General features: G+C 43.2%; 1 protein-coding gene across 6 annotated transcripts in view; it reads right to left on the minus strand.

Moving 5' to 3' along the window:
- Nucleotides 1-1,902: 1,902 nt before the first annotated feature.
- The window catches only part of raraa (retinoic acid receptor, alpha a), a 159,084-nt gene continuing 133,262 nt past the window's right edge, over nucleotides 1,903-27,724 (minus strand). For 4 of the 6 annotated variants that reach the window (XM_059324415.1, XM_059324413.1, XM_059324414.1 and 1 more), the window contains 7 exons: nucleotides 18,034-18,182; nucleotides 11,881-12,022; nucleotides 6,050-6,246; nucleotides 5,738-5,914; nucleotides 5,442-5,646; nucleotides 5,089-5,247; nucleotides 1,903-3,691 (listed from right to left, as the gene is read on the minus strand). In XM_059324415.1, coding sequence (XP_059180398.1) covers nucleotides 3,495-3,691; nucleotides 5,089-5,247; nucleotides 5,442-5,646; nucleotides 5,738-5,914; nucleotides 6,050-6,246; nucleotides 11,881-12,022; nucleotides 18,034-18,182 — 1,226 coding nt within the window. In that variant the 3' untranslated portion in view covers nucleotides 1,903-3,494. The remainder of the gene's footprint in view (nucleotides 3,692-5,088; nucleotides 5,248-5,441; nucleotides 5,647-5,737; nucleotides 5,915-6,049; nucleotides 6,247-11,880; nucleotides 12,023-18,033; nucleotides 18,183-27,724) is intronic. The other 2 variants (XM_059324417.1, XM_059324416.1) reach the window with 1 other exon arrangement.

Raw genomic sequence — 27,724 nt, forward strand, 5'->3', positions numbered from 1 at the left:
AATTATAATTCTCATTTTGTTTCCTTCTTGTTAAAGACATTTTTCAAAAACCTCAACAAACCTCTGTTGTATGTATTTTCAGAAACAGCACAGCTACAGCCACAATTATCTGCTGGTTCATGGGTTTAACATATGTGGAGCAGCTATTGTTTAGAGCGAGTACTCTATGTGTTGTACATAATCATAATGACCCGTTTTCACAATACATATGGACCTTTCATTGCAGAAAAAAGCACAGGTGTAGTTAATGAAATTAATAAGGGCTGTATTCCAATTATATGCTCAAGTTCTCAGGCACTTTTATAATGTATACTGGTTTGTTGGTTTGCCTCAAATGGAACAGAGCCATCATTAATGTTATTCATTGCATCTGTGATTTTCTGCTAGAAAATGTAAAAATGTTAAGAGAAAAAATGTTATAAGCCCATTGGAATATAAAATCATGTCTGTTAAAAACAATTATTCAGTGTCAAATTCGGTGTTCCAATTTCTTTGAAAGCAGTCCATTGTCGGCCTAAAGACAAGTACAGATTTGTCTGCCTTGGCCTTGTGCACACCATCAAGTAATTTACTGTTTGATGTTGTGTTATCTTTGTCCTGTAATGAACTACAGGTGTGAGCACAACAAATTAAAAAAGTAATCAATGTACTGTGCACTCTGTAAAGCTAGGGCTTGTACAGGGTTTCTGGAGCCATTTCTTTCAATACACTATATTCTATTTTTGTCATAAGGTCAGAAAACTCACCCTGTAAAGTATTTTATTCAGCATTATAGCCAAAGTTTGGAGCTAACATTAGCCACCAGAACTCCTGGTTAAACTGGACCAAGTGAGTCTTTGTTATTCAAAAGTAACAAAGTTCTACTTAAACCAAACCTAATGGTGATTGTGATTTGGTTATTGTTATGAAAAGTCTTGAGCTGATATAAATATATATATATATCAGGTGTGTGATGAAAAAAAGTACCACATTTAATTAAAATTCTAGGTAAATATATAAAATATGTAAGGCCATCCACAAGAAAAGGGACTCAAAGGCTTCCAGAAAGTCTGAACAAAGTCAGTGACTGCTTTCTGATTTTTATCAGACTTCTATATGTATGTTGCATAAAAAAGAGAAACACACATTAACAACACAAAACACATTTAATATTAAATGTTGGTTTTATTTTTTATCTTTTTTTGTTGTTTTGTTTTTTTTCCAAAGTCGCTTGATAATCTTGACAAAATTGCAACATATTCCATAATTCTCAAACTGACGGTGTGTCTGTTCCTATTCCAGATTAGCTGTGGAGGGAAAAGTTGTGCGCTGTTCTGGACAGGTGAAGTCCTAAATGATGAAAGCAGCTTTGACCGTACAAATAAAAAGAACACATGATTCAGAGAGACTCCACACTGCGTCCTATGTCGTAACGTTGCGAGGGTCAGGGGAAGTGTCTCTCTGCACAAGTCCTGGTCTGCCAGGCCGAACAAAAAAATCGAGTGACTGAAGAAAAATTCAGGGGCTCAGTAGCAGAAGTGTGTGTATGTGTGCATCTGTGAGAGGAGGGTTAGGTTCAGGGGGGTGCAGCACAGAACGTAGAACAGGCCAAGCACACAAAATGATTCCTTCCTGAGACATTGGCGTGTGTACAGTAATGATGGTCTAGATGAAACGTGTGTGTGGTAACGGTGAAGGCGTTTTGGCATAAAGTGAGTCACAGGGTGCAAGGTTGCTCTGGATCCGGCAAAAAGTCACATATTCATTTCTACCACAGGTTGCCAGGGGGAGATTTGTGAGGACTTAGTTGACAAACATCACATTTGGGACCTTCACTTGCCTGACCACTGACAGAGCAGAGGCATCACTACAATCTAGTCTTTTCCCATCCACTACAGATTATTGATCCATTCAGAGGCTACGGAGAATCACTTGTGTTTAATACAGTGTGTATGTACACCATTCTTCACATTTTTAACTCTCTTTGAAGCTGAGCTGCTGGGGCTCACTCGAACCTGACAAGGCTACGAGTGGCATGTGGCTCACCGTTTTCATAAACACCATCTTTTTCTGCTACATGGCCAAAAAAAGCTATGCCCCGACTGGAGTGCTACTTTGTCATTCTACTGTATGTAAAAACATGTTTTAAAAGTGAAGGAGGAGGGGGGGGGGTTGAAATTGTCTGTGAAAGCCACATTCTGAACAGCCAGTGATTGGTTAAGGGTCTGTCCAGTATTTAGTAGGACACAAAACATGAAAGAACTTCCTTCAGTAAAATGTGCTCAAATGTCTTTTCTTGCATCACAAACCTATAAACAAAACACATAAAAGGTATTTAAAAAAAAAAAAAAAAATCAGGTGAAGCCTAAAACTCTTCATAGTTTTAAAGAAATGAATACAGCTTATATACACAAACTCAAAGGCTACTTAAAATACACCTTAATAATGAATCTTCATTAATTTGATTTCTTGAAAGGACCTGTGACCATATCATACAACCAAGTTCATACAATCATTTTTTTTCCATTCTCTTGGAAGCAAAAAAAAAAAAAAAGAAAGAAAAAGGAAAACAAATCCAACCTGGAATAGTAGGTGATATTCATTGCGACTTGTTTTCTGTGCACATTGGTTTGTGTGTGTGTGTGTGTGTGTGTGTGTGTGTGTGTATGTGTTTGCATGTGTAGACTGGAGAGAAATTTCAACATCTTTTGCTTTTTGTTAATTAGAATAATGTACAAATGTGATAGAACTGAAAGGTCTCTTTCAATACTCTCGATGGGTATGAAAAGATTCAAACAGTGAAGGAGTACAACAATTTCTAATCTCAGAAAACATGTCCTCATTTCAACCTGCCATTCTGTTCTGGACATGTCAATCACAATAGTTCCTTAACTTTTTCTATATATATTTATATATCTTTTGTACGAAATCTGTTTTTCGAAGTTGGAAAAAGAGAAAAGACCCAGAGTCTTTGAGGAGGGGGGGTGGGTCTTTTGACAAGTCCCAAGCTTGCAGTCTGCCTCCGAGTACAACAACAAAAAAGTGTCTGGTGTTTGTCAAGTCAGTCTGTATGCATTGTCCTTGATCTTAGATTTGTTCCACGGTGCCCCGTCCACTCCCGGATCCATTCCAAACTGGTCGCCACCGCATCCAGATTTGTTTCCACTAGTCTTTTGGAGAATGGTGGAGAGTGGAGGAGCAGCAGTGGAGGGGAGAGTGGAGGGAGACGGAGGAGGAGTCATCAGCAGTGTTTACGGTGTGGTCTCTCAGAGGCATCCTGTTGCCCCGGCCGGCCCGGGCCTCACCTCCCCTCGCATCAGGACGGTGCTCCTGAAGGAGGGAAAGCAGAAACAGGAGGTGGGGGTTTGTGTCGTAGGAGAGGAGGAGGTTGGCTCTGCCCGTCTCCTGTGTTCAGCAGTCAGGGTCGAGGCCCCCCCTCCTTCGGCCCTCCTCTTTAGAACGTCGAGGGAGGAGACAGAGAGCGTCGTGAGGAATAATAAAAAGGTGGGCCGCTACTACGGCGATTGTGTGGCTGGACTGCTTTGGGCAGAGCTGGGGGACAGGCTGGGGCTGCAGCTCCCTGGGGGGGCGCCGCTGGGCCGGCCGCCTGCGGCCCCGCTTTCCAGACCTTCTGAGTTCTCCAGCATCTCCTGGATGAGAGGGGGCATGGAGCCGGGGATCTCCATCTTCAGGGTGATGACACGCTCAGCTCCTGCAGGGAGTTAGAGAGAGAGAGGGGGAAAATGTTACAAAAGTTCTTACAAAAACTACTTTAGGTATTTATTCATTAGCTTTATTCATTAGCGACTTACAATAAGTGCATTCAACCTGATGGTACTAGACACAGACCATAGGAATCAGGTAAGTACATAACTTCAAGAGCTAACTGTCATTGCTAAAGGAGTGCTATATGTTAAAGAAGAAAAGAAGAGAAAAGAATAAGAGCTTTTTTTTTTTTTTTTTTTAAATATATATGTTAGGTGACCATGACTTAACCGAGGTATTGTTGGAAGAGATAGGTCTTCCATTTAATTGTTTCAAGTTTCAACAAACTTTTGAAATGTCACATAAAATTAAAACATATTAAGGTGCGTTTCCATGATGTGGTTTGAATCGAAAAACCATCTACTATAGAAATGGAAATCTTTATTTTTAATTACTCTGGAATGTCAGCAGGTATTGGACACGTGTCTTTTTGTCTTAGGACAAATTTATATATTATCCAGAGAGACACAGATATGGAGTCACAGGAGAGCTATAAAAAGAATAAAGAAATATATAAAAGAATAAACTATATTATACCTTTTTTAAATTAAATGTTTATTTATTTTAGCCCTTTAGTTTTCTTTTTTTTAATTTTCCCTATTGCTTTTGCCTTTTTTTGTGTTTGTGCACACAAACCAGAGCCACTGACTACTCAGCCTGAGCAGGAAGGCCCGCCCAAAAGCCAGATGATTGACAGATTAGCCTTCAGGGAAAAGCAAAAAGCAATAGGGATAAAAACAATGAAAAATAAAATGAAACAGAGTAATTTATATTCAGATAATAAACAAATAATTATATATATATGGTGAATGAGCAAATAAATGATTGTGATTATTCTTTTAGATTTTGTCATTATAATTCCACATTTATTTCTCTACTCATTTATTTTTTAAAATGTGCTCCTCTTTTTATCTTTCCAGATTTATTTTCGTACTTATTTACAGATTTATTCTTTTTATGGCACCCCGTTGACTGAATCTGCTGATGGCAGAAACGGCTGATCAGTTATGTGAATTTAATTTTCTCGACATCAGAATTTATTTGTGGGAAAAAAAATGCATTTTCATAACCCATTTAGCGCATTAGCTCTTTTTCAACGAGGCAAAGCTCCATCCCAAGCATGCGTAAACATTTTATTTTGCATCAATGAAGATGTTTTATTGAAGCCGGCATAATCCATTCAGCTTTTCTACTACGATACTTCAAAATGTGCCTACAGACAGGTTAATGGAAACATGGCTATTAACAATGTTTCACAAAGACTGAACAATCATCTAATCAACTTTTTTTTATTTAAAAAAGGAGCATTATTAACATAGAAATTGACTAGTGAGGACCACAGACCTTTAGCGCTGATGCTTCTCAGATCAGTGATCTTCATCAGCATCTTGGGGAACATGTGCGGTTTGTGGGGCCTCCTCCTCCTTACATAAATCTTCAACGCCTCCAAGAGCGGCTCCTGCAGGACGTCCACCTTCTCTGCCTGTTCCAAGTCCTGACGATCTGTTGAGAAACAAACGTTTCAATCATCTCCTGCTGTCATAATCACAGTTAGCCACTAGGGGGTGCTCACTGAAAGAGCACAGCATACACAGCTACTTCATCAAGATTCATGGGTTTTCACACAGTCGAGAATATGTCACAGACTGTTGCCTGACTAAGACAGTCCTCAGTAAGTATTGAGGAGACTTGCGTACCTCCACACAACAAACAGATGGCGCTGAGAAGCCCCGTTTCTGCGTCATCCATCTCCAGAGGAAGGAGCTGGTTGGCAAAGGCAAAAACCAGGTCGGTGAGGGGACCGAAGCCTGCGTTGTGCATCTGGGTTCGGTTTAGCGTGAGTCCATCTGAGAAGGTCATGGTGTCTTGCTCTGGTGTGTAGCGTGTACAGATCCGGAGTATCTGCAGAGACAGAACAAGGTGGTTGGTTAGAAATTTTGAATCAAGCCTCCTGAATCTTCACAATCACCTGTGTGGACGTTCTTGTTCTTACCAGGATATCCAGACATGCTGCTTTGAGCAGAGTGATCTGGTCAGCGATGGTGAGCGTCGTGAAGCCGGGCAGCTGCTTCGCAAACTCCACTGTCTTTATGATGCACTTGGTGGAGAGTTCACTGAACTTGTCCCACAGGTCCACGTCCAAGGAGACACGTCGTTCTGAGCTGTTAGTCTGTTAGGAAGCAGGGGAAGAAACGAGGGACATATTTTAGATATTTCCACATAAATGGAATGACAATAAACCACGGCCAACAAAGATGAATAAATATATAGAGACACAGAGTCTTGCCAGTGTCATGCTACTGACCGTAGTGTATTTGCCCAGCTGGCAGAGAGAGGGGAAAGTTTCCTGGTGTGCCTTGCGAACCCTGTCGATCATCCGCTCTGTGTCGGGACTCAGCACATAGCTCTCTGTGCACTCCTGCTTCTTCTCATCCTTCTTCTTCTTATTCCGGTCATTCCTCACTGCTGCAGGGTGAAGAGCAGAGCGACAGAGTAGGATTACTGTGTGGGATAAAAACTTTTGGCTTAAGTGACACAGTTCAGATCTCAACAAACTTTACATCTTAGCTTTTATTAATTTGAATAGAATGGATCATACTCTATCCTCCTCCTCCTCTTTATATTAAGAAAGCCACTGATAAAGAAGCAGCAGTGAAATCTAAACGTATGTGGCCTTCAGTCAAATAAATGTGTGCAGATTTCTTGAAAAAGAATTTGAACAATGGAAGAAATGTTGCATATATAGAGTTATTCACCTTTTCCAAAGTCGTATTCAAGCACTTTTCAAGCGTTCTTAAGGTGCACTTTAAAGCTTTTCCGAAACTGTTTAGCTGTAGTAATAATGGTCCTTTTATATTGTACATAGTATATATAGAATACTCATTATTTCTCTTGTTTGTGAGAAGACTTGGCATACTGAAGAACCTGAATTTAAAGCGTTTTCATTAAAACTTTTCGAACCTTGGAACACCACATTTAAATGTAAGTGTTTTCAAGGATTTCCAGCACCCATATGAATCCTACCACAATGTATGAGCTCAAGATCAGAGGCAAAGTCGTCAGCAGGAAGGGATGCTCAGCAACCGCAGCATCCCTTCTCTTATCCTGCACTATAAGATAAATGTTGTGAGACGGCTCCATCCAAGGAGGGCTATGGTAATGGAGGGAGGGGGAAAAAAACCTTGAAATAATCCAATGTGGTTTCCCTCTGGGCGATCTGACTGAGAATAGTGTGCTCACCCCAAATGACAAAAAACACTAGGCGGGGTGTTTAGCATTGGAATCCCATTACAGGCTCCATCCATTTCTCCCAGACCCATCCAGACTGGGGTGCAGTTTAGCTATGACTGGGTAGTGTATGTGTGTGTTGAGGGTGGGGGTGGGGGTGGGATGGGTGAGACGGAGCGCTAGTTGATAAATAGTGGAGGGGGATGGAGCTATCCATAAGGCTGACAAATTGCCACAGCTTTCATTAGGGGTCCCGGCTAATCTAATAACATAATATGACAAATATCCTGCCTCTAATGGTTTTAAAAGGGCTCGGCTGCTGAGCCCAGACTGGAAAAAACCTTCCAGCTTTCTCTCTCTCTCTCTCTCTCTCTCTCTCTCATTCTCACCAACGCGTACTATCTCTCCTTTCTAAAATTGTGTTTCTTCTGCTTTAAATCATCCCACTTTCCTAAACTCATCTCTATCAGTTTTCACATCTCTACCTCCCCTCGAGGTACCTGAGTTCCCCCTCACCGCTGACCTGAGATCAGATTTTCCTTGTCTTAATCCTAACCTTGACCATTAAGGGTGGGAGCGCTCAGGCTGATGGGAGATCAGTGTCTGTGACAGAGGGGCATGGCCCGGGGCCAGGGAGGGATGCACAGCTCGGCGCTGCTGCTCATCCATCAGCCGGCAGACAGGCCTCCCTGCCTGGGAGAACATGAAGGGAAGGAGGAAGGAGGGGGCTGGAAGTCTGATGCTGCACTATGTTATTGCTAAGCACTGCTCGCCACAACAAGAAATGAAGAAGACCCTGCTGTGCGGGTAGAGCAAGGTAATGCATTTTTTGCCAGCGTGTTGTGATGGTAGGCTAGTGTAGTCTCCAAAATGTGGATGCAGCAGGAGACAGTGCAGTAAAGTGTCATACAGTATAAGGGGACAGTTTTATATGTCAATAAAAAGAAGCAAAATGCACTACACTAATCAGCTAATTATCCCTTAGTTAGTGAAGGAACCCTCAGCTTCTAAAGGCCAGTTACATAAAAAAGGCAGTAAGCTGCTGACCATATTTGGGCCAGCCCTGCTTGTGGTGCTGATTGGGAATCTGTGTCCTGTCTGCCATGAGGGGAGGGGTGGAGGGCCGCAACACAGTCGATGTCCAATTAATTCACAAATAAAAGTGGGGCATCCCTAGCGCCCAGACATTACCCGCGCTGACAAATTGGCAGCACAATCATAAGCCGCACAACACAATTTAATGAAGTCATTAAAGAACTATTAGGCACGACTGACGATCTGTCATGGCGAATTGCCACATGCAATAACTTGGGGGGCTTGAGGGAAGGGAGGGGGGGGGGGGGGGGGGGGGGGCTGTGGCGGGGGAGTGAAAATGAAAGAAATACTGCCTTGCTTTTTTATTATGTGTGCGTGTGTGTGAGCACAAACGTGCAATTTGGTGTTTGTGTGCGTGCTAACTTGAAGCAATGCATCTTTCAAAATGCATTATGAGAATATGAATGCTAATGGGGGAACTTGCATCCTGGATTGTTTGCGGTTACGTGTTCATTGCATAAAAATGATTTACAAGAGCCGGTGTGTAACGTGTACAGAATACTGTGACACACGCGCGCGCGCGCACACATAGCCATCACTCAATCATTTGTTCTCATAGTGGATTTCAGCTGCAGTGTGCAGTTAATGGACAATTTCTGTTAGCGCCTCGGTGTGTATATGTGTGTGTGTTTGTGTCTGTATACAAGACAGAGAGAGGTGGGCAGACAGGGATAATTCGTGTGAGGAAAATTAAAGCACTGGCAGCTCGTCCATCACACAGATTAAATTCAATGGAAAGATAAAAATGTCAATGTTCCCCCTGCTCCTGCTGCTCGCTGCGCAGCGCCACCGTCGACAGTGATGAAACTTTCTCCCTCTCCCTGTCCTCCAGCCTCTCTCACCCCCCCCCCCCCCCCCCCCCCCCTCCTCTCTACTCTCTCTTCTCAAGATTTTCATTCTCACTCACACTGAGTTCAATACTCTTCCCTCTCGCGGCCTTCATCTTTCTCTGCTATCCTGCCTTTCTTTCTGGCTGATGTTATCCTCCCCTTGCGCTGTTCTCCATCATTCTTTGCTTCATCTTATTTTACTTTTATTACTTTTTCTATTGCTGAATAACACCTTCCTCGAGGAACATGTGGGCGATAGCTTTGTGAGAGGGGAGGGGATGATAAAGGGAGGGAGGTACGTTGGTACGGCAGCTGGTCTGAACTAGACAACATAAATTCACTTTCAAGAATTGTGCAACTGAAGCATCAGATCATTCCTGATGCACTGAGAATAGCTTACAATGGAGAAGTGTCAGCATTGGGAATGAAGTTACTTCAGCTGAAATGTGCTTTAAATATGGCACCATATATATTGACAATCCAGTAATTCCCAACCTTTTAAGTGTGAAGACAAAGAAAGGCCAGTGTGATCTCTTTTCAAAATGCACACAAATATGTTTTTAGAGGCTGCCACAACCTGTCAGCCGGGTTGAAAGGCGTGTTTTCTTTTAAAAAAACAAACATACAACAACCTGAAAATTTCACTTTTAAATCATAGCCAGACTGTATAAAAACAGCAATTATCACAGATTTTTTTTTTCCAATTTCTGACTGTTTTTGAACAAATCAGGTCAGGACAAATAACCAAATCAAAGCTTGACATTGACTTGAATTTTAACCGCTTGCACTAACCAGATCCTGTAAACAACATTAAATTTGGAATCCCTTAGCACAACTGGGAGACCATGAATGACTTGTCTGAGACCAACAACAATGTGAGAAAAATTCTGCAAATCTTTGACTGAACTAATGCTGTCCAAACCGTGAATAAATCAACACATGTACAAAGAAAATATATTTTATGTTCAAACTCATGAACTCTCAGTTTTTATTTAAACTTCTAAGAAATTCAACTGATGATTTTTCTTCTTTGAGAATGCCATCATTGTGCTGTTTTCACATAGAGCAGGACTATATTGCAGTGACAAGAAGTCCACAGTAAGTAAAATGTGAACAGCTAGAGGAAAAGGAAATGTTGTATAATAACATTTTTCATGTTTAAGCCATGGAAACATGATTTTGAACTGTATTTTATTCGATCATATCACGTACATTAACCATTTTGACCACAAGTCCGTGTCTTCTGTAAGCACACAGTGTCAGGTGGATGATAATGTGGCACCAGGCGTACAGGCGTTTCCCTTGTAACCCTCCACTTGCTCCTAACACCCCCCTCCCTCCTTCTGACGCCGTCTTGCTTGGCATTGCCACCTGGCAGCAGGCCTGGCACTGTCGTCTGGAGCTGTCTGCCGACAGACACAAGGTCACCCAGACGTCCCCCGGCGCCAGCAGGGGGTCCACCTTCTGCGTGTGTGTGACAGAGAATGTATGGTGTTTAAGTGGAGCTGTCTGACTCCATTTCTATTTAAGCCTTTTTATTCATATCAGTTTGTGTTTGTCACTTTGCATGTGCATAATTTGAGTGTGTGCATGAAATTATGCACAAGCATGCATTTTTGTGTGTGTGTGTGTGTGTGTGTGTGTGTGTGTGTGTGTGTGAGAGAGAGGCAGGGAGGCTCCCTGCTGGCCCCAGATGGTCAGCCTCTCCTTCCTCACCAGCCCAGACCAGTTTCACTAGCCAAAGTCATTGCTGAGGACACAAGACGAGCGCACGAAATGACCGCAGTCAGAAAAAGACATAAAACCAAAAGTCACAAAAGTGACTCCAGATCTGTCCATTAATAAACAGTTTAAGCCTCTATTCTATGCAGAACACCAACTTGTGCTGTTTTTGCTTGTTCAGTACTGCTCATTCACCACTAGGTGGCTCTCCAACTCCAGTATATCCCCCCTCTGTACGCTGTGTGCCTCTGTGTGTGTGTAAAAGAGCTGGCTGCTGTGATCCTTCTAACCATGATTAATGGCCCCATTCAAAGGTAAGGAGCTCAGAGGATAACTTCTTTTACTGTAAGCCACAGTGCTGTGGCATGGGGAGTGCTCCCTGCACTCGCTGTAGCAGAAAGATGAGGTAAATAGCGGTGGGAAGACAGGAGGCGGAGAGGGATAGAGCAATGGAGGCTGTCTGCATGCGAGCTTAAACAGAGGAGGAGGTTCTGTTGCTGAGCATTTATCCGCATTCATGAGCACAAATGTGTCCAATACACACATTCTGGTATGTGTAAAATGATAGTGCGTCACGTGACTGGGCTGAGGTAAAAAACCCTGCTGGCCTCTGAGTTCTCTGCGGTCACACCTCTTCCAATTACTTTATCAAGTCTGACTGCCTGTGCGTATGTGTGTGTGAGTGTGTGTTCACACAGCCCCCGGGGTGCAATGATGGGAGCAGACGCCTGCTCTTTCACTCTCGGCAGGTGAGAACATATTCATCACAGAGGCCTGCCAAGCCTGGCGACACCCTGACTGTTATTGCCAGTCTGCATCACGGCTGCCCTTTGTCTCGCGTTTACAGCGGATATTCTCTTAAAAAAATAAACTAAAAAGCATCAGTGTGTGAGGTATTAACAGCAGCAACTACAATTTTTCTCTGGGCAAAACTCATAGAATTTTCTCCCAAAAATGACATAACTGACAGGTCTGTCTCCACCCAGTGCAATCGGAAATAAATAATAAATTAGGCGCAACACTTGAATCTCTGCCAAAGCTGATATGTGTGTCCATCAATAATGAACGCTTATGCAGCGTTAGTAGTGGAACAAATGTCAACAAATGCTGCGGCTTAAGACTTCCTGCAGTGGTAACAATCATGCTAACCCCTCTGGGATTAAACAACTATATGATGAGATCTGTGCTTGGCACTGAGAGCCTTGTGTGAGTAGGAGGAGGAGGAGGAGGGAGTTATGGGTATCACACTTTTTATACTCACATTCCTTGGACATCCCGACTTCCAGGCACTTCTGCAGCCGACAGTACTGGCAGCGGTTGCGGGTGACTTTGTTGATGATGCAGTTCTTCTCCCGGTGACAAGTGTACACCATGTTCTTCTGGATGCTTCTCCGAAAGAAGCCCTGTGTGACAGAAACACAGAGAGATGAGGACAGGTGTTTTTCACAGAGGAAAGGCAGACAAAAGAAGAGTGAGGGAAATAGGTCTATCTCAGCAAAGTAAATTACTCTGCAAATAGAGTTGTACCATTTAAGGTTGCGCGTCTGCCCCATGTTTGGTTATATATCAACATTACTGCTTTTATTATGGGCTTTGGTTGCCTTCTGCAAACTCTCCCCTCATGTGTTGCTCAGGTTTACGATGTCCCTTTTCATCCAACAATAACTTACTTGCAAGGGTAAAAGAATGAAACTAAAATGAGGCTATATACAGCTGCAGTTAAAGATGCAGTATGTATTTCTGAGATGGTTTCCAGAGGCTTTAGGTTGGTGATTCAGCCCAACAGGTTGATATTCGATGGTGTAGGAATGATATTCAACAATCTCCCTCGATAAAAGCTAATAAAATACCAAACAGTTCAGTCCTTTAAAGGCTTTTTCCGGGACACAGTCTGGAGTCAGTCAACTGTAACCATATTTCTTCTTTTTAGATGTTTTAGGTCCAAATGCTTTTGGGGCAAAAGGCACAAGGTTACTGGGTGCCATATAACCACGGCCTACTTTATACAGCCAGGAATAAGCAATTCTAGATCCAGGCCAAGCGCGTATTATTAGAGAGAGAGACAGAGAGAGGCTGAACATAGTGTTGTGTAAGAACAAAAAAAAGGAATCCCTCTTTTCCTGCATTTCCCCCCATTTAATCTAGCTAAATCAAAGAAAATACATTCAAAAATTGAGTCCATGAGGTAGACTAGAGGACAAATTATAATGAGCCCAACTTTGGTCACTGAGCTGGAATGGGAGATCTTTGGGGAGGCTAACTATGTTTTGATTGCAGAAAAGCGAGACACAAAAAACAGAGCAAAGTCTCCCTGATAGATAAGATGAATCACAACTAATATTCTCCTGAACAGCATGCGGCCCAAAAAGAATCAATTTTCCCCCTGTGGCCCTAGTGCTGAAACATCCTGTGTGTCAGAAAGATAAAAAGAGGTTAACGCAAATCAGCCAGCGGGTACTTCACATGCAGGGCTCGGGACAGGCGTAATACAGGTCAATGTCAGTATTGGTGTGACGCAGTGGGACGTGGGTTATGTTCTGATGGGTGGAGAGTGGGTGGGGCGAGATAGGCAGAGAGGGAGGTGGGTGGGGTGGCTGCCAGGGAGCCCCATCCCATGCCGAGGGATTAGCTCTGCTAGCCGACAGATGGCCGGTGGACCTAAGCCCGCAATTTGTCCCTCCCAGATCACCAGCCTCTTCTCACATCTCCCAGTCCGCCACCACAGAGTGGAAGTGATTCTCATGAACTAGGAGGAGGAAATAGTTTATCACGAATCTGAGCAAGGTTCCACTGCGGGCCGATAGTTTCGGTTACACATGATAGGCTTTGCTTCTGGCTGGTAGAGAAAGAGTCTAAATCCTGAAAGGGTCACATCATCTGACCTTAGGCTGGATTTCATCAAGACATCACATCTGCTTTACAACTAGTTGTTGCATAAAGAGATTTTTAGTGATAGGTCATGCTCTTTTGGCACCATTTCTAGCCTTTTGTACCTCCCGGAGATACCTACAAACTCCTGTGCTGTCAGAACAGTGAGCTCTGAACAAACAAGTGGAGAGAACAAGGCTTGTAGTTTGAGGTTAATTCTAGCGGCTGATGCTGAGGGATAAGTCTGTGGCCTTTGTGTGCGCGCGTTTCATGTCCCCTTTGATCCGACGGTGCCCCGACCCTGACCCCGGTGTCACAGGGGATTGACCCACTCCCTCCTTGCACCACGAGGCTCAGGTGCCCTCTCGCAGCACCTCCTGATTGGCCCTTGCTGCCGGCTCGTGGGCCAGTCAATTGTTCCTGCCCCTCCCCCTCCCCCCCCTCTGCTTCTTTTAGGAGTCATTGCTTCCTGCGGCCCTTAAGCCTCTTTTTGTATCACCGCTTAATCCGCCCGGCGACAAGAGCCCTCAGCGGGCCTGTCAGCCACCCTGCAGCGCTCAGAGGAGATGAGAGCCGCAAGAAGTGGGAGAGAGGGAGGGATGAAAAACAGGAACGAGCGGTAACAGCACACACATGATTGCGTGTGTCATGTGCTCATGAATTCGCCGCTGTCTACCTGGTGTGCGTTATGAGCCGCATGCATTTATGTGTGTCAGTGCCATCTACTTTGCATGTGTGTGAGGAAATGCTTTATTAAGAGGGAAGCAGGGGGGAGTGTGGGGTTGGCGAGTTCACAGGGAAGCACAGGAATCCTCTCTTACGTGACTTTCACGATGTGCCCAGATTAAGAGTGCGTTCCCAGCCTCCCACTGCGTGCATGCATGTGTGTGTGCCTGCTACTATTAAGAATCAGCCATCGCTACAGCCCACATATTAGTAAAGATGGATGCCTGGTAAGAGGGCTGAAAAACACAGCAAATATAGGACATTCTTGCTTGAAGCAGCGGTTGGGGATTTTGCAAAAAATATGGTCGCTTTCCCCTCCCATAGCAGCGGGTACCAGGAGGAGATGCTGCTGCTGTGCCTCCAAGACAAAAACATAAACATGAGGGGGTGGGCATGCATATTTAATGTTTAAGTGTTAATATCTGGAGGGGAAAAGAAGTGCAATGCCGGTGAGTATGTGCGGGCGGTAGAACTTAAACAACAAACGAACGAGCTGTCTCCAAGTAGCAGAGCTCAACATCCCCCTTCTGTTTCCTCTGTTCGCTGCAGCCCCCAGGAAATGCCTTTGTAGTTTGGCATGCTGCAGCAAAGCCGACGCTGCTAACCCTCGACTTACCCCGGTCTCAGATGAGACAACCATATACATTCACATGCCTGTAGTGTTGAATTATTGAGTATGCTATGCCAAGTCATCTCCTCTGAAGTCAGAGATATGGAGAAGGCATCCTGAATTTTTCAAATTAGCACTGCGGCTGTTGAAGGGGGCAGACAGGGGACTAGCAGCTGACACTAGCTGTTGAGCAGGGAATATTTTGGTATTTTTAGTCAACATTCCTCATGATTATGATGTTACGAAATTGATGCGATGTGTGGCATTAATCCCAGATTAAAGATTTCATACCTTAGTCGCGGTGCGTTAACGTTCCTGCAGAGAGCGTGTCAACAACAGATGATAAAAACTTCTGAATTAAGATGTCATTGTTCTAAAATAATAAGCAGTGCACTTTAACTGTCAGCAGACGGATTAAAGGAACAGCTATATCCCTGATGCACAATAGCCTCAAAAAGCTAATTACGATGTCAATTCTGACACCGTTTAGAGAGAACAACACTGTGATCACGTCGGAGAAACAACTAATTACTCAAGTTTACAGCTCGTCTATTGTTTCCTCTCCTATTATGTTTATCACACTGTTACAGAGTTTTTACCTACCATTAGCAAGTGTCACACTGATGTGTGTTTAATAGCTTTTATTAAATGCCTTTTGTTTGTGATAGACCTCACTGACAAACTAAAACCTCAATAAAGAAGGTACAAAAACTGTTTGCTATAAAGCAGGTGACCACACACACACACACACGCACACACACACGCACCGCACACACACGCACACACACGCACACGCACACACACACACACACACACACACACACACACACACATGCACACACACACATGCACACACACACACACGGGCTGTGATTTAGCCTTATTATTTCACTCATTACCCTTTTTAATCAGATGCAATTAGACAATAGGGAGCACTGTTAAGATTACAAAATAAAAGCACTTTGTGGTTTGAAATGGCTGCAGAGTTCTGAGTTTAAAATCAATGCTTTTTAATACATGTAAGCACCTGAAAAAAAAAAAACACATTCAAAACCTACAAGCTTTCCCACGACCACATTTCCTGCCTGCGTAAAACTGTTTAGAAACACTGAATTGGTAAGTGTTGGGAAACACTAGTTTGGAAACACAATTATGAAACTGCATTACAGTAAAGACAGTTTGTGCATCACATTATCTCAACAAGGGCAACTAATACACCCTCTTCCTCTTTCTCTGTCTCTTACAAATTCATGCTTAGACTCTCCCCGTACACACAGTCATGATGTGTCTAGTCTCAATTGGGGCTGTGCATTGGCAAGAATCTTGAGATAAGATGCGTATTGTGATACAGGGGTTTGGATTCAATATATTGCGATATATTGCGATACTGTACATAAGATGATTTTTAAATTAAATTATATGGAAAACTGTAGCAGTATAAAGAACACAGCACCATATGTATATACTCTGGGTAAAAAAGAACAGTGGGGTCTGCATTTATTATGTTACTTTTTGTGCAATCTGTCAACTATGAATCTCTGTATGTCAACTATCATTTAAAAAATGTTTTTTGAGAAACAACACAGTATCACAGAACATACTGCATTAATATTTCCTTCTCAACAGTCAAGAATATGTTGTATACTATTTAAGTAAGTAAATAACAATAATGACTTCAGTCTTAGCAGGTCTAAAAACAAGATATTGTCAGAAATATTAGGACTTTAAATTTGGAAAAAATCCCTGTGCAGATATTTCAAGCATCCAGAGCACCAGTGGAGCAGCACAGCCAGCAGCAGTGTGGCCGCCCCTATAAAACAGCACAGGGGTCAGCCTTTACCTACTTTGTTAAGTTTTTATAAGTTGCGTTTGGGGAGCAGGTTGAGTTTCATGGAGCACTCAGGATGTTAAAGGGTTAAGTGTTTGTATGTATGAATCCTTGCTTTCCTGTGCCCTCGTCCCTTTGTGCATTCTTGACTCCCCCCCTCCTCCCCTGCCTGCTCTCTGGTGCGCTGACTGTCTTTCTTTTGGTGTCAATGAGTTCAGCTGTGGCCCCTGTACCCCGTCCGCCTAATCTGCTGTCCCTTCAACCATCCCCACTTCTCTCTTTTTAGCTGTTCATGCCTCCCAGAGCACAGTCTGCTCTAACACTCACGCTCCCTGCAGTTTCTACAATCTTTGGATCATTTTTTTGCAATTCCGACATTCTCTGACTTTGTTTTTTTTTGCTGCCTCCTGCCTTTCTTCAGTATGGCTTCTTCTCTCTGCTCTACCCCCTTCCTATCCCTGCACATATGGCAACACATACAGACCACAGTATTGGCTGCACAGTCAATAAGTCAAAGGGTCTAGCAGGCACCTGTCACTGACAGCACCACACCACCCCCTGCCTCCTCTTGCTATACACAGGGCTGTTGTGACAAGAAAAAAAAAATCTTGCAAGGAGGATTTACATACTCCTGTTTGGGTTAAGACCCTACAACTTTGGAAATCCTATTTGGTAAATGCAAGAATGTATGATCGCCAAGGAAAAGAAAACAATGTGGTTTGTGAGATGTTGACATTGTGGATATTGAAGGTTTGCACCTGGCAGTAAGATTACATTAGATTCCACAGATCCTCATCTCTATCCACCTCTGAGCTTACACAACTCTCACTCTACGCCTCGGGAGAAGCGAGATAAAGAGGTCTGTGTGCTCACACTAGCAGGAGCACATGTATGCATGCACACAGCAACTATGAACTGATAAGAGAGCAGATGGGGGGTTATAAGGGCTCTTCAGCACCTATATAACATGGCTGTATTGATAATAGACGGCTGTTGCAGACACGTCAGCAAGGCTGATATGAGCAAACCTGTAAAGCTTTCACAAACTGTGCATCAATAGACACAGGGCCATCATATATGTTATCTTGTTATACAGTGTGCACAGATATAGGGTGCTGTTTTTAAGTGTTTGAAGAGGCAATTGCATGTTTTCAGTTTAACACCCCCCCCTGAAAAAGTAGTAAATATTAACTCCTTTCCAACATTAAATTCCAGCATAAAAAACAAAGAAAGCAAAAATACTCAAAATTACATTATCATTTTCATCACTTTGAGTTGTGAAGACCTGAGTGTATTTTCCCCCCACAAATCACATGAAGGTTACAAGATTGACGAAACATCTTGCTTGCTTGGCAGATTCAGAGGAAGGTTGGGAGTCTCACCTTGCAGCCCTCACAGGCGCTGACACCATAGTGGTACCCTGAGGACTTGTCCTGGCACACAAAGCAGGGCTTGTAGACGCGGGGCGGTGGGGGAGGTGAGGGCGGGCTTGGCACTATCTCCTCTGAGCTGGTACTCTGGGTCTCTATCGCTGTGGAGAGAAAAGAGCAACAAGAAAGAGGGGGGGGGTTAGAGAACACTATCAGCTGGAGCGCTGACAGACATGCAGCATTAATCGATATCAGTGGGATAAACACGAAATCTCATGTGTACACTCGCACGGATCTTAAACAACCCAGTCCAGACAGATACACTGCTGACAACATCCAATACAAATGACCAGAAGGGGAACTTACTCACTTTCTAACAATGTGTTCGAAATAAAAAAAAACTGCACCTGCAAGGACAACTTCTTGATCAGACATTTTCAGATCCACCGGAGGAAATACGCCACAAAATATCTTCAAAGAACAAACACTTTCTTACACACACACAAATCATCAAAGCCTCCGCAGAGCTTTCTTATTTACGGCTGAAATTATGGCTTGTGTGTGTGTGTGTGTGTGTGTGTTAGAGCAAGACGCTGCTTTGCTAGCAGGGTTCAAAGACAGGTTTTCTCCTCTGATATACAGCCTTGTGCTTTTATTTATTTTTAAATTGTGCACTCTGAAAGGATGAAACATTCACTGTTCCAATAAATAACAACAAATACTGGAGACAAGGTAAAACACACTTCTCACTACTCCTGACCAAGCAAGGCTGCTCTTTGTAACTTGTTTATCCCCGCAACCAAACACACATTATTCCTTCTTATTCAATATCAGACCAGTAAACAGAAAGAGGCTGAGAACCATCTTCATTCAATAAGCACTAATATGACAAGCCAAACAACATGTGAGCGCTTCGCAGGCTACCACATTTAGTATGATTTTACATAGTAAACAAAAGCAGTCCAGGACTGTTGGGAAGTAACATGCTGTTGCCTTCATGTAATATGTATTGGACTTTGACCTCAATATCCGGTGTGTTACAAAACACGGCTCTTTAATCAAATATAAAAACACACATTCACAGCAGAGACCTGCACCCTGTGGCTGATGAACTAAGTGTATAATCCTTGTTTGCATACAAGTCTTTTTTGAGGTTGCATGTGTTCTACTTGGAACTAGTTTTTTATGCTGATAGCATTATGATGCCTGAGTTTTGATATCTTAACGACTGCTATACTGCCTGTTGTTACAGTACAAATTTAAATCTAGTGATCTAAATCAGCAATTCTCATGTACTCGTACCCCAGGGGATGCTTCTGCAGTTGCCAAGCAGTATGTGGAAAAATTGTAGAGTTGCTCAACTAATTTGAACTTTCGATTTGATAATATATATTTGACATATTTACCATGAAGTCAACTGTAAAACCTGAACACTACATTTTGCAACTATGATGAATAACGGTTGAAATAGTTAAAAGTACTGCATAAATGGATGATGTAGTTGCTAACAGTAATTTTAATGGATAAACTGTTGAAACTGTTTGCTAAAAGTAATGTTAATGGATAAACTGTTGAAAATTTTAGCTAAAAGTAATGTTAATGGATAAACTGTTTTAATAGCTACCTTAAGGTGATTTTAATGGATAAACGGTTGAAATAGCTAGCTAAAACCAATGTTGATACACCAAAGGTTGAAACAGTTAATTAAAAGTAACTGGTTAAAATAGCTAGCTTCAAGAAGGTTAATAAATAAATTATTGAAACATGCAGCTTCCCTCCAAGTACTTTCTGTTGTAGCATTACTAGGCCTAATGCAGACCAAACCAACCTAATTGTTGACAGTTCAATTGTATGAAAAAAATTAACAGTATCCTCTTTCATGTACATGTTTGAAACACACATTGAAATTGGATTGAGGGATACATGAGTTCATCTGACAAGGCTGTGGGGGTATCTCAGACCAAAAAGCTTGGGAAGTGATCTAAATCTGTCTGGTTCCATCCATATCATACAGGTATACTGTCCGCCCTTTGTGCAGCCTTGTTGCTCCACCGAGCATCATCAGCTCAACAGGAGAGGGATTGGGGAGGCTGACAAGAAGCTCAGGAGCCGCCTGCAGCTCAGTGTGTAAATAAGCCATCTATATTTAACAGATTGGGCTGGTTCAGCAGGCCCGTACTACAGCTGGGAACACACTCCACGTGACGGCTCCACAGGCAAACACTACGCTCGCATCCGATCCTGACACAACACACACCACTCTAATCGCACTGCACACTGGGCAATATAAAGCAAGGATGAAGTTTTTCCCTTTTGCTCTCTCATACACGATTTCCTATCCTTTTATAGTGTCTGTGTGTTGGTCTTGCCAATCTCCACGAGCACGTAGCAGATGGTGCAGGGGAAGATTACATTCAGAACAACCAAAATAAACCAACCTGATGCCCAGATATGTCCAAGGCTGCGTGGAAAAAAAACATACAGGAGCACGGTACAACAAAATCCAGCCTCTCCAAAGCCTGCAGGTTATCTCTGCCGTCAGGGAAAACACACAGCATATCCAAGTGGGTTTCAAGTGACGGGTGACAGTTAAGCTAACGGCAATAAAGCTCACATTGCAACACCTAAAAGTGACACCCAATCAGGCCCGGGATATTAAGACATTTCATTTTATGAGGCCCAGATGTCGTAAGCCACTTTGACACCAGCAACAACCTTTTCAAGCTCTTGGTGTAAATGGGCCAGTATGGTTTTAAAAGGTGAAAGGACGCTTATTACTTCTGAAGACTTGTTTTGCTTATTAAACAGAATTAAGAAAATGTATTTGCAAAATCAGGTAAAATGAGACAAAAAATAAGAGTTTTCCCGATAATGGAGGGCGGAGACTAAGGGAGCACAAAAAGGAAAAGATGTGTAAGAGAGAGAGAACTATGATGTGTTTGAGCAATAAACAAAGACAGAAATACAAAACAGATGAAGTGATAAAAAATGGTACACACACAGGGAGTGAAAGCTAGGCTGTATTTACTTTACTTTTGTTCCTCCCTTGAGTTTGCCTGTGACACATACAGCTGTCAGGATGTAACTTAAAGCCTTGGAAAACTACAAATGGGAGTATTTTGAACTAACTCATATGAAGTTGAAGTGTGAAATATTAATTTCAGAGGAGATTGCAGGAAAGGAGTGATACATTTGGGGGTGATGTGTGGACATATGCTCATAAACAAGAATTATACTATTTTCCAGCAAGGAGAGTTATGCATATGGCAGCAGAAGACACCCTTTTTCGCTGGTGTTTTTGTGCAAAAGAAGGATTCAGTTGTAAAGTGAGCTGGGAGGATGAGAGAGTCAATCCTATGCTTCTCGTTGCCATGTTATTGGTGTCATTATGGGCCATCTTCGCCCATGCCACTGGGCCATGCAGTCACCACGCTCATGTCAAACAAATTAAACTTAAATAGAGAAGCCCTTACATAACATGGCATATTTTCTCATTAGCAAAAGATCATTCACAGTTTTCTGCCTCTCTTGATGTGGACTGATTACAGCCCTGCATTATTAGTGTGACCACAGAGCCATTCATCCACGTTAGAGCGGCGTTCACATAGACAAACAGATGTGCAAACCCACCCACACGTACACACACACACACACACACACGTAAACATGAAAATTGCATCCATGCTTGCATTTACACAGGCTAAGGGCTTTCCTAGAGGCATTTAAAAAGCCTCAACGCTCGAACACACACATAAACACACACACAGAATGCACGGTCTTAATGAGAGCACCCATGGAAATCTGGGACACAAGGACAAGAGTCTGTGAGGGGGCTGGCGACTGTAATTAAATACAATGGCTGGCTTCTGGAGCCTTGTCAAGCTGAGGCATGGAGCAAAACAATGGCAGGCCTGTGGACAGAGAGGCAGAGAGACTCAGCGGAGAGGACAGAGCTACTTAGCCCTTCAGCAGCCCTCACCCAGGCATTATTCAACACCAGCCTGCATCCAAACTCTGATCAACACCAACTATCATACAAGCCTGCCTATTGTGCGATCCACAAAATCATACGCACAAACACTGGAAGAACTGACTCACGCTCGCCTGGAGAGCTTCCTTCGATATCCTTGCAACATATTAACGCTGGAAATGTGTGTGCCTGGCAAGGTTTCCAAGCCGGAGCCCCTCCAGAGCCTGCAAAGTCACCACAGTAACTAATACTTAGGCTACAGCTAGAATATCATTCCTTTAGCCAAGAGAGGGAAACATGAATAGACACTAACTCGCCGCTTTGCTTAAGGACAAAGGCACGGGAACCCACAACCCAGAAAATAATGTTTAAATGAAAAACAGCATGGAGGTATTGATAAGGAATCTATTGTACTCTGGTGAGGAGGTGAAACACACACCACAACACTGTGGTATGGTCACGGTGATTGTTGTTAACCAGACACAAGGCTGGATTAAAGTCTACAGCCTGGCATGCCGTCAGACCAGTCCTGGAAAGCGGGAAGAAACAGAACAGGCCGTCAGGTGTAAGCAGCGGAAACAAACCTGACACTGCACTGTGTTGAGAAAGCACAAGACCATTTACAGGAGGGTGTGTCTGTCTCACATCTGACCACCGGCTCCAGCTGAAAACTAGTCTTTCTACTCATTCTGGCACATTTAAAGAGGTTAAATATGTAACTTTTACACATTGAAATATCTGAAAACTAATTAAACATATATATTTGGTGAGTTGAGTACCTACATTAGCCCAAACATTTTTAAAAACTAGAAAAATCTGTAATTTCAATCAAGGTAACAATCAGTTTCATTTGTCAATGGTGTCAGAATCCATTTTCTGCAAGAAGTTTTCATAAATTTACCTTTTCATGCAGTTTTAGGCCACTATATAGTGTAACAGACGGAGGATTTTAATCATTGGACATTCAGATCTTAAAAAAACAAGCTGAGCGAATGATAGTACTGCACTGGCTCGCAACCCCTCCAGGTTATCCTGTGTCTGCTGAACAGCATTGGAGAAACACTTATTTTTCATGGGAAACTGCCTTTTTCTGAGTTTTTACTGGTTTTAATCAACAGGTATGTTTGTTTTGGAGAGGACTCTGTGGATGATTCGGCTCCTGATAAAAACCTCTTGAATGATTAACACTGAAGGAATCCTTAGAGCTAATAGATGTTCTAAATACTATCATTTTTCTAATGTTGAATTGTTATAAACAATGCGCAAGTTTGCCATGAGTCAACAACATACTTATCTCATAAGAGCAATTCTGAATGACCAATGTGTCAAAGCTCCTAGATTTAATTTACTTAGATCTCTCCTTTGATATTCACATTCACAGACGAGTATAATAAACACTCGGTGTGTGCGCATGCAAGCCCCCCGATATCTTAATGACTTAATGTGGCGTGGTGTTCTCGAACTCAGAGCCAAAGCACCGGTGATTTAATTAAGTTCAAGTGTGAGTGGTCTGTAATGCCGCTCTTCAGATTCACTTTGCATACATCATGAGCCACAAGTGCACTTAGAGAGAAGCCGCGCCCTCGCCGCCACATCCTCCATAAGCAATTACAGCATGCCTGGACTTAAATGGACAAATATGCACAAGACTGAAATGAAATCTATTCTGATGATGAACTAGCCTGAGCTGGAAAAGTGACATAAGATAGCCTGGCTAACATCAGCACTTCAAAGGCATCAAGACCACAGACCAAGACACACACATACACACACACAGACACACACACACAAGCCCACCGGCTATTATCAAGCCTCCAGACTCTGCTGTCTCGGCCCAGTGCTGCTGAGCAGTTCTTTAGGTTCAGCTCTGGGTTAGTCCTCTGAGATTTGATTACCTTCATCCCCACTGGTTACTGGGCCCAGCTGTGAAGCATATTAATGAGATTTCACCATCATTAGGGGGAAGCTAACTACATTAGCAGGCTGGCTGGTTGGCTGGCTGGACTGTGGTAAAGAAGAAGCGGAGAAAATGAAGGCAGAGGGGATGGTGGAGGGCTCCCACTTTGTTGAATCCTACTCCATCACGGACCATTGTGTTCCCCTGGCTTCTATTAGGTCATTTGGACACACACATGCACACCATGTGTAAGATGCACAGAAGAACATATAGAGGTCCATTTGTCTTTGCATGCAGTGAGTGTGCAGGAGAGAAGACACCACACAGACCACCATGCCACAGGCTGCTGCATTAAGTCTCACTTTGAAGTCTGCTTAAAATAATGAAGTGGGATGGCCGATGGAACGGCCTCAGGGATAGAGACCGCCTTGCAAAACCCTGGGCCAATGTATCATGCATGTCCATAAAAACGACTGGCAGCAACTTAAGAGCTTTTATGTGCAGTGAAACAGACCAACAAGTGAGCAGAGAAGGGCACCGTTCATGCATAGTGCTTGACTTTTGCTAAATATTAAGACGTTATTTTTGGGTTCCAAGTGAGGAATGTGCAGCAGGGAAAACGATACACTCACACACATGCGGGGAATGCTTTGTCAGCACTCTTCAATTACTGTAGGGGGAAATGGGACTATTTCCTTGCTTACAGGGAAATCCTGCCATTCTCTTAGAAAGCGTCATAAGAGCTCTCCGCTGAAAATGGATGGGGCTCCGTTCTCTGCCTTGACACTGATTGCTGACACGGAAGCCACGTACGATGCGTCTGTAAATCTGAATACGAGCCGGGGCGAGGGCGTGCGTGCACCATCACGCGCTAGCAGGCACGCACAGACTGACAGCTGTAAGAAGAGCGACAGTGGGGTGTGTTTGTGTTCAAACACAGAGTGTGAACAGTTATTGGAGGGGAGAGGGGGAGGAACCTGGCGGTAGGGCAGACAGGCATAAGTGAAAACACACACACAGAGGAAGGAGAGCCAGTGGAGGTTAACATGGGGCAGGAGAGCAGACAGCGAGCCTCACGCCCGCCCGTATTCACTGTAACTGAATCCAGCCTTTCCACCCGCCCCCCCTGTCTCCTGACACTATCCACCTTCATCTCTCCCTCATTCCTACCTGTCCCACTTACTGAGTCTGACCCTCTCCTCTTCTCATTACTCTCATCAAGTCACAGGAAGTCCCCTTTTACATCTTGAATCATTCTGTCCATCCTGGTCAAAGGGATTTGTCTTTTAAACCATCAAGATGCTAATCTTTATAACTACTTGCAGCCTTAAAATCTGGCATTATCAAAAATAGAAATGTCAATATCTGACTCATCGTCCACCTGAAGAAACAAAAAACAAATCGCAATGGCTCAATTACAGAATTAACCCTCTGAACCCCAAATCCTGCAGGCTGATTTGAAAGGCCTGAAAGGAATTTTAAAAAAATTGCCAGAAATACAGCTTGCATGATAGAAAGAAACTGTAAAAACAGACATTATTGTCAGTTTCTCAACTTCTCGAGTCTGTGAACTGACCAAGTGTGATTAATGCCAAATAGAAGCTTAAAATTGAGATTTTTCATCAAAAATCACATTTTTTCTATACGTCACATTTGAAATTCAGCAAAAACTAAACCATTTGCATTAATCAGATCCTTTTAAAAAATAATAAATTCTATGCTCTTTAGCGCAACTGGGAAGCTATGATGGATTTTTCTGAGACGAACTGTTATGTGACAAATATTTACTGAAAATCAGATACAACTGCAGGCTGCTTAAACAGAACAAGGAAGAAAGGACAAGAAAGTTTGTAAAAATGTACATAGTTCAATATGTATAGCATGCAGTCTCCATTTGTTCTTTGTTTTTAAATATTGATAACACTGGGCACTTGGAAGTGTTGTATATATACCCATATACTACGAAATATATACTTAACATGTTGCGATTTATGGCATTATAAGAGTGCACAAAAGTATTTTTTTCCCAGATTTCTAGCCATGCTTGTGCTGTTTCCATAGAAGTGGACTTATATTTTTCAGTGAAGAATTAGGCCACAGTATGAAATATGTGAAAGGAGCAAAAAAACTCCCTAAAAGTGCTTGGGGTTGCCACATAGATTGTTCTTGACTTGGAATTTTGTTATGCAAGTAGCCCATTAGTCACTACTCCCACTCATATCATGCATGTTATGATGCTGTACCAATCTGGGTGCGTGCTTCAGTGAGGACGAGTTAGGAGGATTACTGAGGATCCTCCTGCCTGGTTGTGCTCCCCTTAATCTGCAGCATGTCTAGCTTGCAGTTCTCAATGTGAAGAGAAAGAGGGAGAAAGAGAGAGAAAGGGAGGGGGGAATGCATGGAGATACAGGGTGCTGTCACTAATAATAAGTCTCCACGCCTTCCAAGCACAATAACGGGAACATAGTACTTGTCCAATAACGCCATTTTAGGAAAAAATCAAGGTCTGACACAAGTCATAATATATGTTTTTAATTCATACATCTGACACAGAGACACCCATAGTGGAAAGGAAGGAAGGCCATGGATCAAACTGAACACTTAATCTGATTCTAATATAATTTTCTGCGGCGCATGACACATCACTTCCACTTAGGAGGGTATGTTGTGGTCTACATTGCAGTGAAATGACAGCCTGCTGTTTTGCAACCATTGCAGATATTCAATTTTGCAGGGAGAGCAGAAATTGATGTGACAGCTCGAGCTCTTTAAAGAACTGCGTTTGAAGGATCCAAGACCAAAAAACTTGATGGATAGTGCTGCAAATTGGGCCCAAATAACTACCTCCATCTAGAGTGTTAGGGCAAGAAAAACACACACATACGCGAGTGATAGATGAGGGTCCGAGCAGAGGCCGAAGGGCAAGGCGGTGCAGAGCGAGGAGGCTGTTATGACGATCCCCCTCCTCAACACCAGGAAATGGTGGGGCAGGAGTGGGGGGAAACACCAGGTTGTGTTTAGCATGGGTAATTTATGGCATCTTTACATCTTGGTGAGGTGTGGAGGAGTCTGTATGACTGAATATGTGACAATAAATGCATGCATTTCCTCAATTTGATTGCTTTTTTGCCAGCATGGCAGATAAAAAAGCGTGCAAATGAGCCCATCTGCATACATGAGTGCATGTTGTCTGCTAGGTACTGCATCTACGTGTGCACCACAGCCTGTGCGTGTGAACATCAGCATGTTCTTGTCTAGGCCAGGCCTGGTTTTTATCAGCACGGCAGCCCCCACCATGTTCCCGAGCCTTTCTCCAGGGGCCCAAGATAACTTCCCTCTCCACGCTGCCAGGCCTCTGAAATAACAACACACCAGGTTTTCCTATCATAGCTGCCCCGGCAAATGGAGGCGGAACTGAGAACATGTGTGGACGAACTAGGGCGTAGGGGGGGAAGGAGGGAGGGGCGGCAAAGGGATTGAGCAGATGGCAAAGGTGAAGTCTACAGGGGCTGGACTTCTTGGAGGAACTTGTTAGCCATAGTAGCTGCTCTGTGCTGCTGCAGCCACATGCTAGTGACACACAGTACGCACAGGACACTGAAATCACGGATAAATTCCTGAGTGCTCCTGATGTTTATAGATCTAATTGCGCAAAAAAACAACAACCAAAGAAAGCTACCTTGCCAGGGAAAAACACAAGTTCCCTGGCAACAACGCTCCCTCGCAACCCAGAGTAACACGGTGTAACTCTACCCAGCAGCTGTCTGTGCCTGCTGACTGACACTAGGACTATGTGAGTTGGCACTTGCCCCGGGGTGACTGGAGATATTTGGCAT

This window comes from Centropristis striata, chromosome 21 (genome assembly GCF_030273125.1).
Source record: "Centropristis striata isolate RG_2023a ecotype Rhode Island chromosome 21, C.striata_1.0, whole genome shotgun sequence".
Taxonomy (NCBI): Eukaryota; Metazoa; Chordata; class Actinopteri; order Perciformes; family Serranidae; genus Centropristis; species Centropristis striata.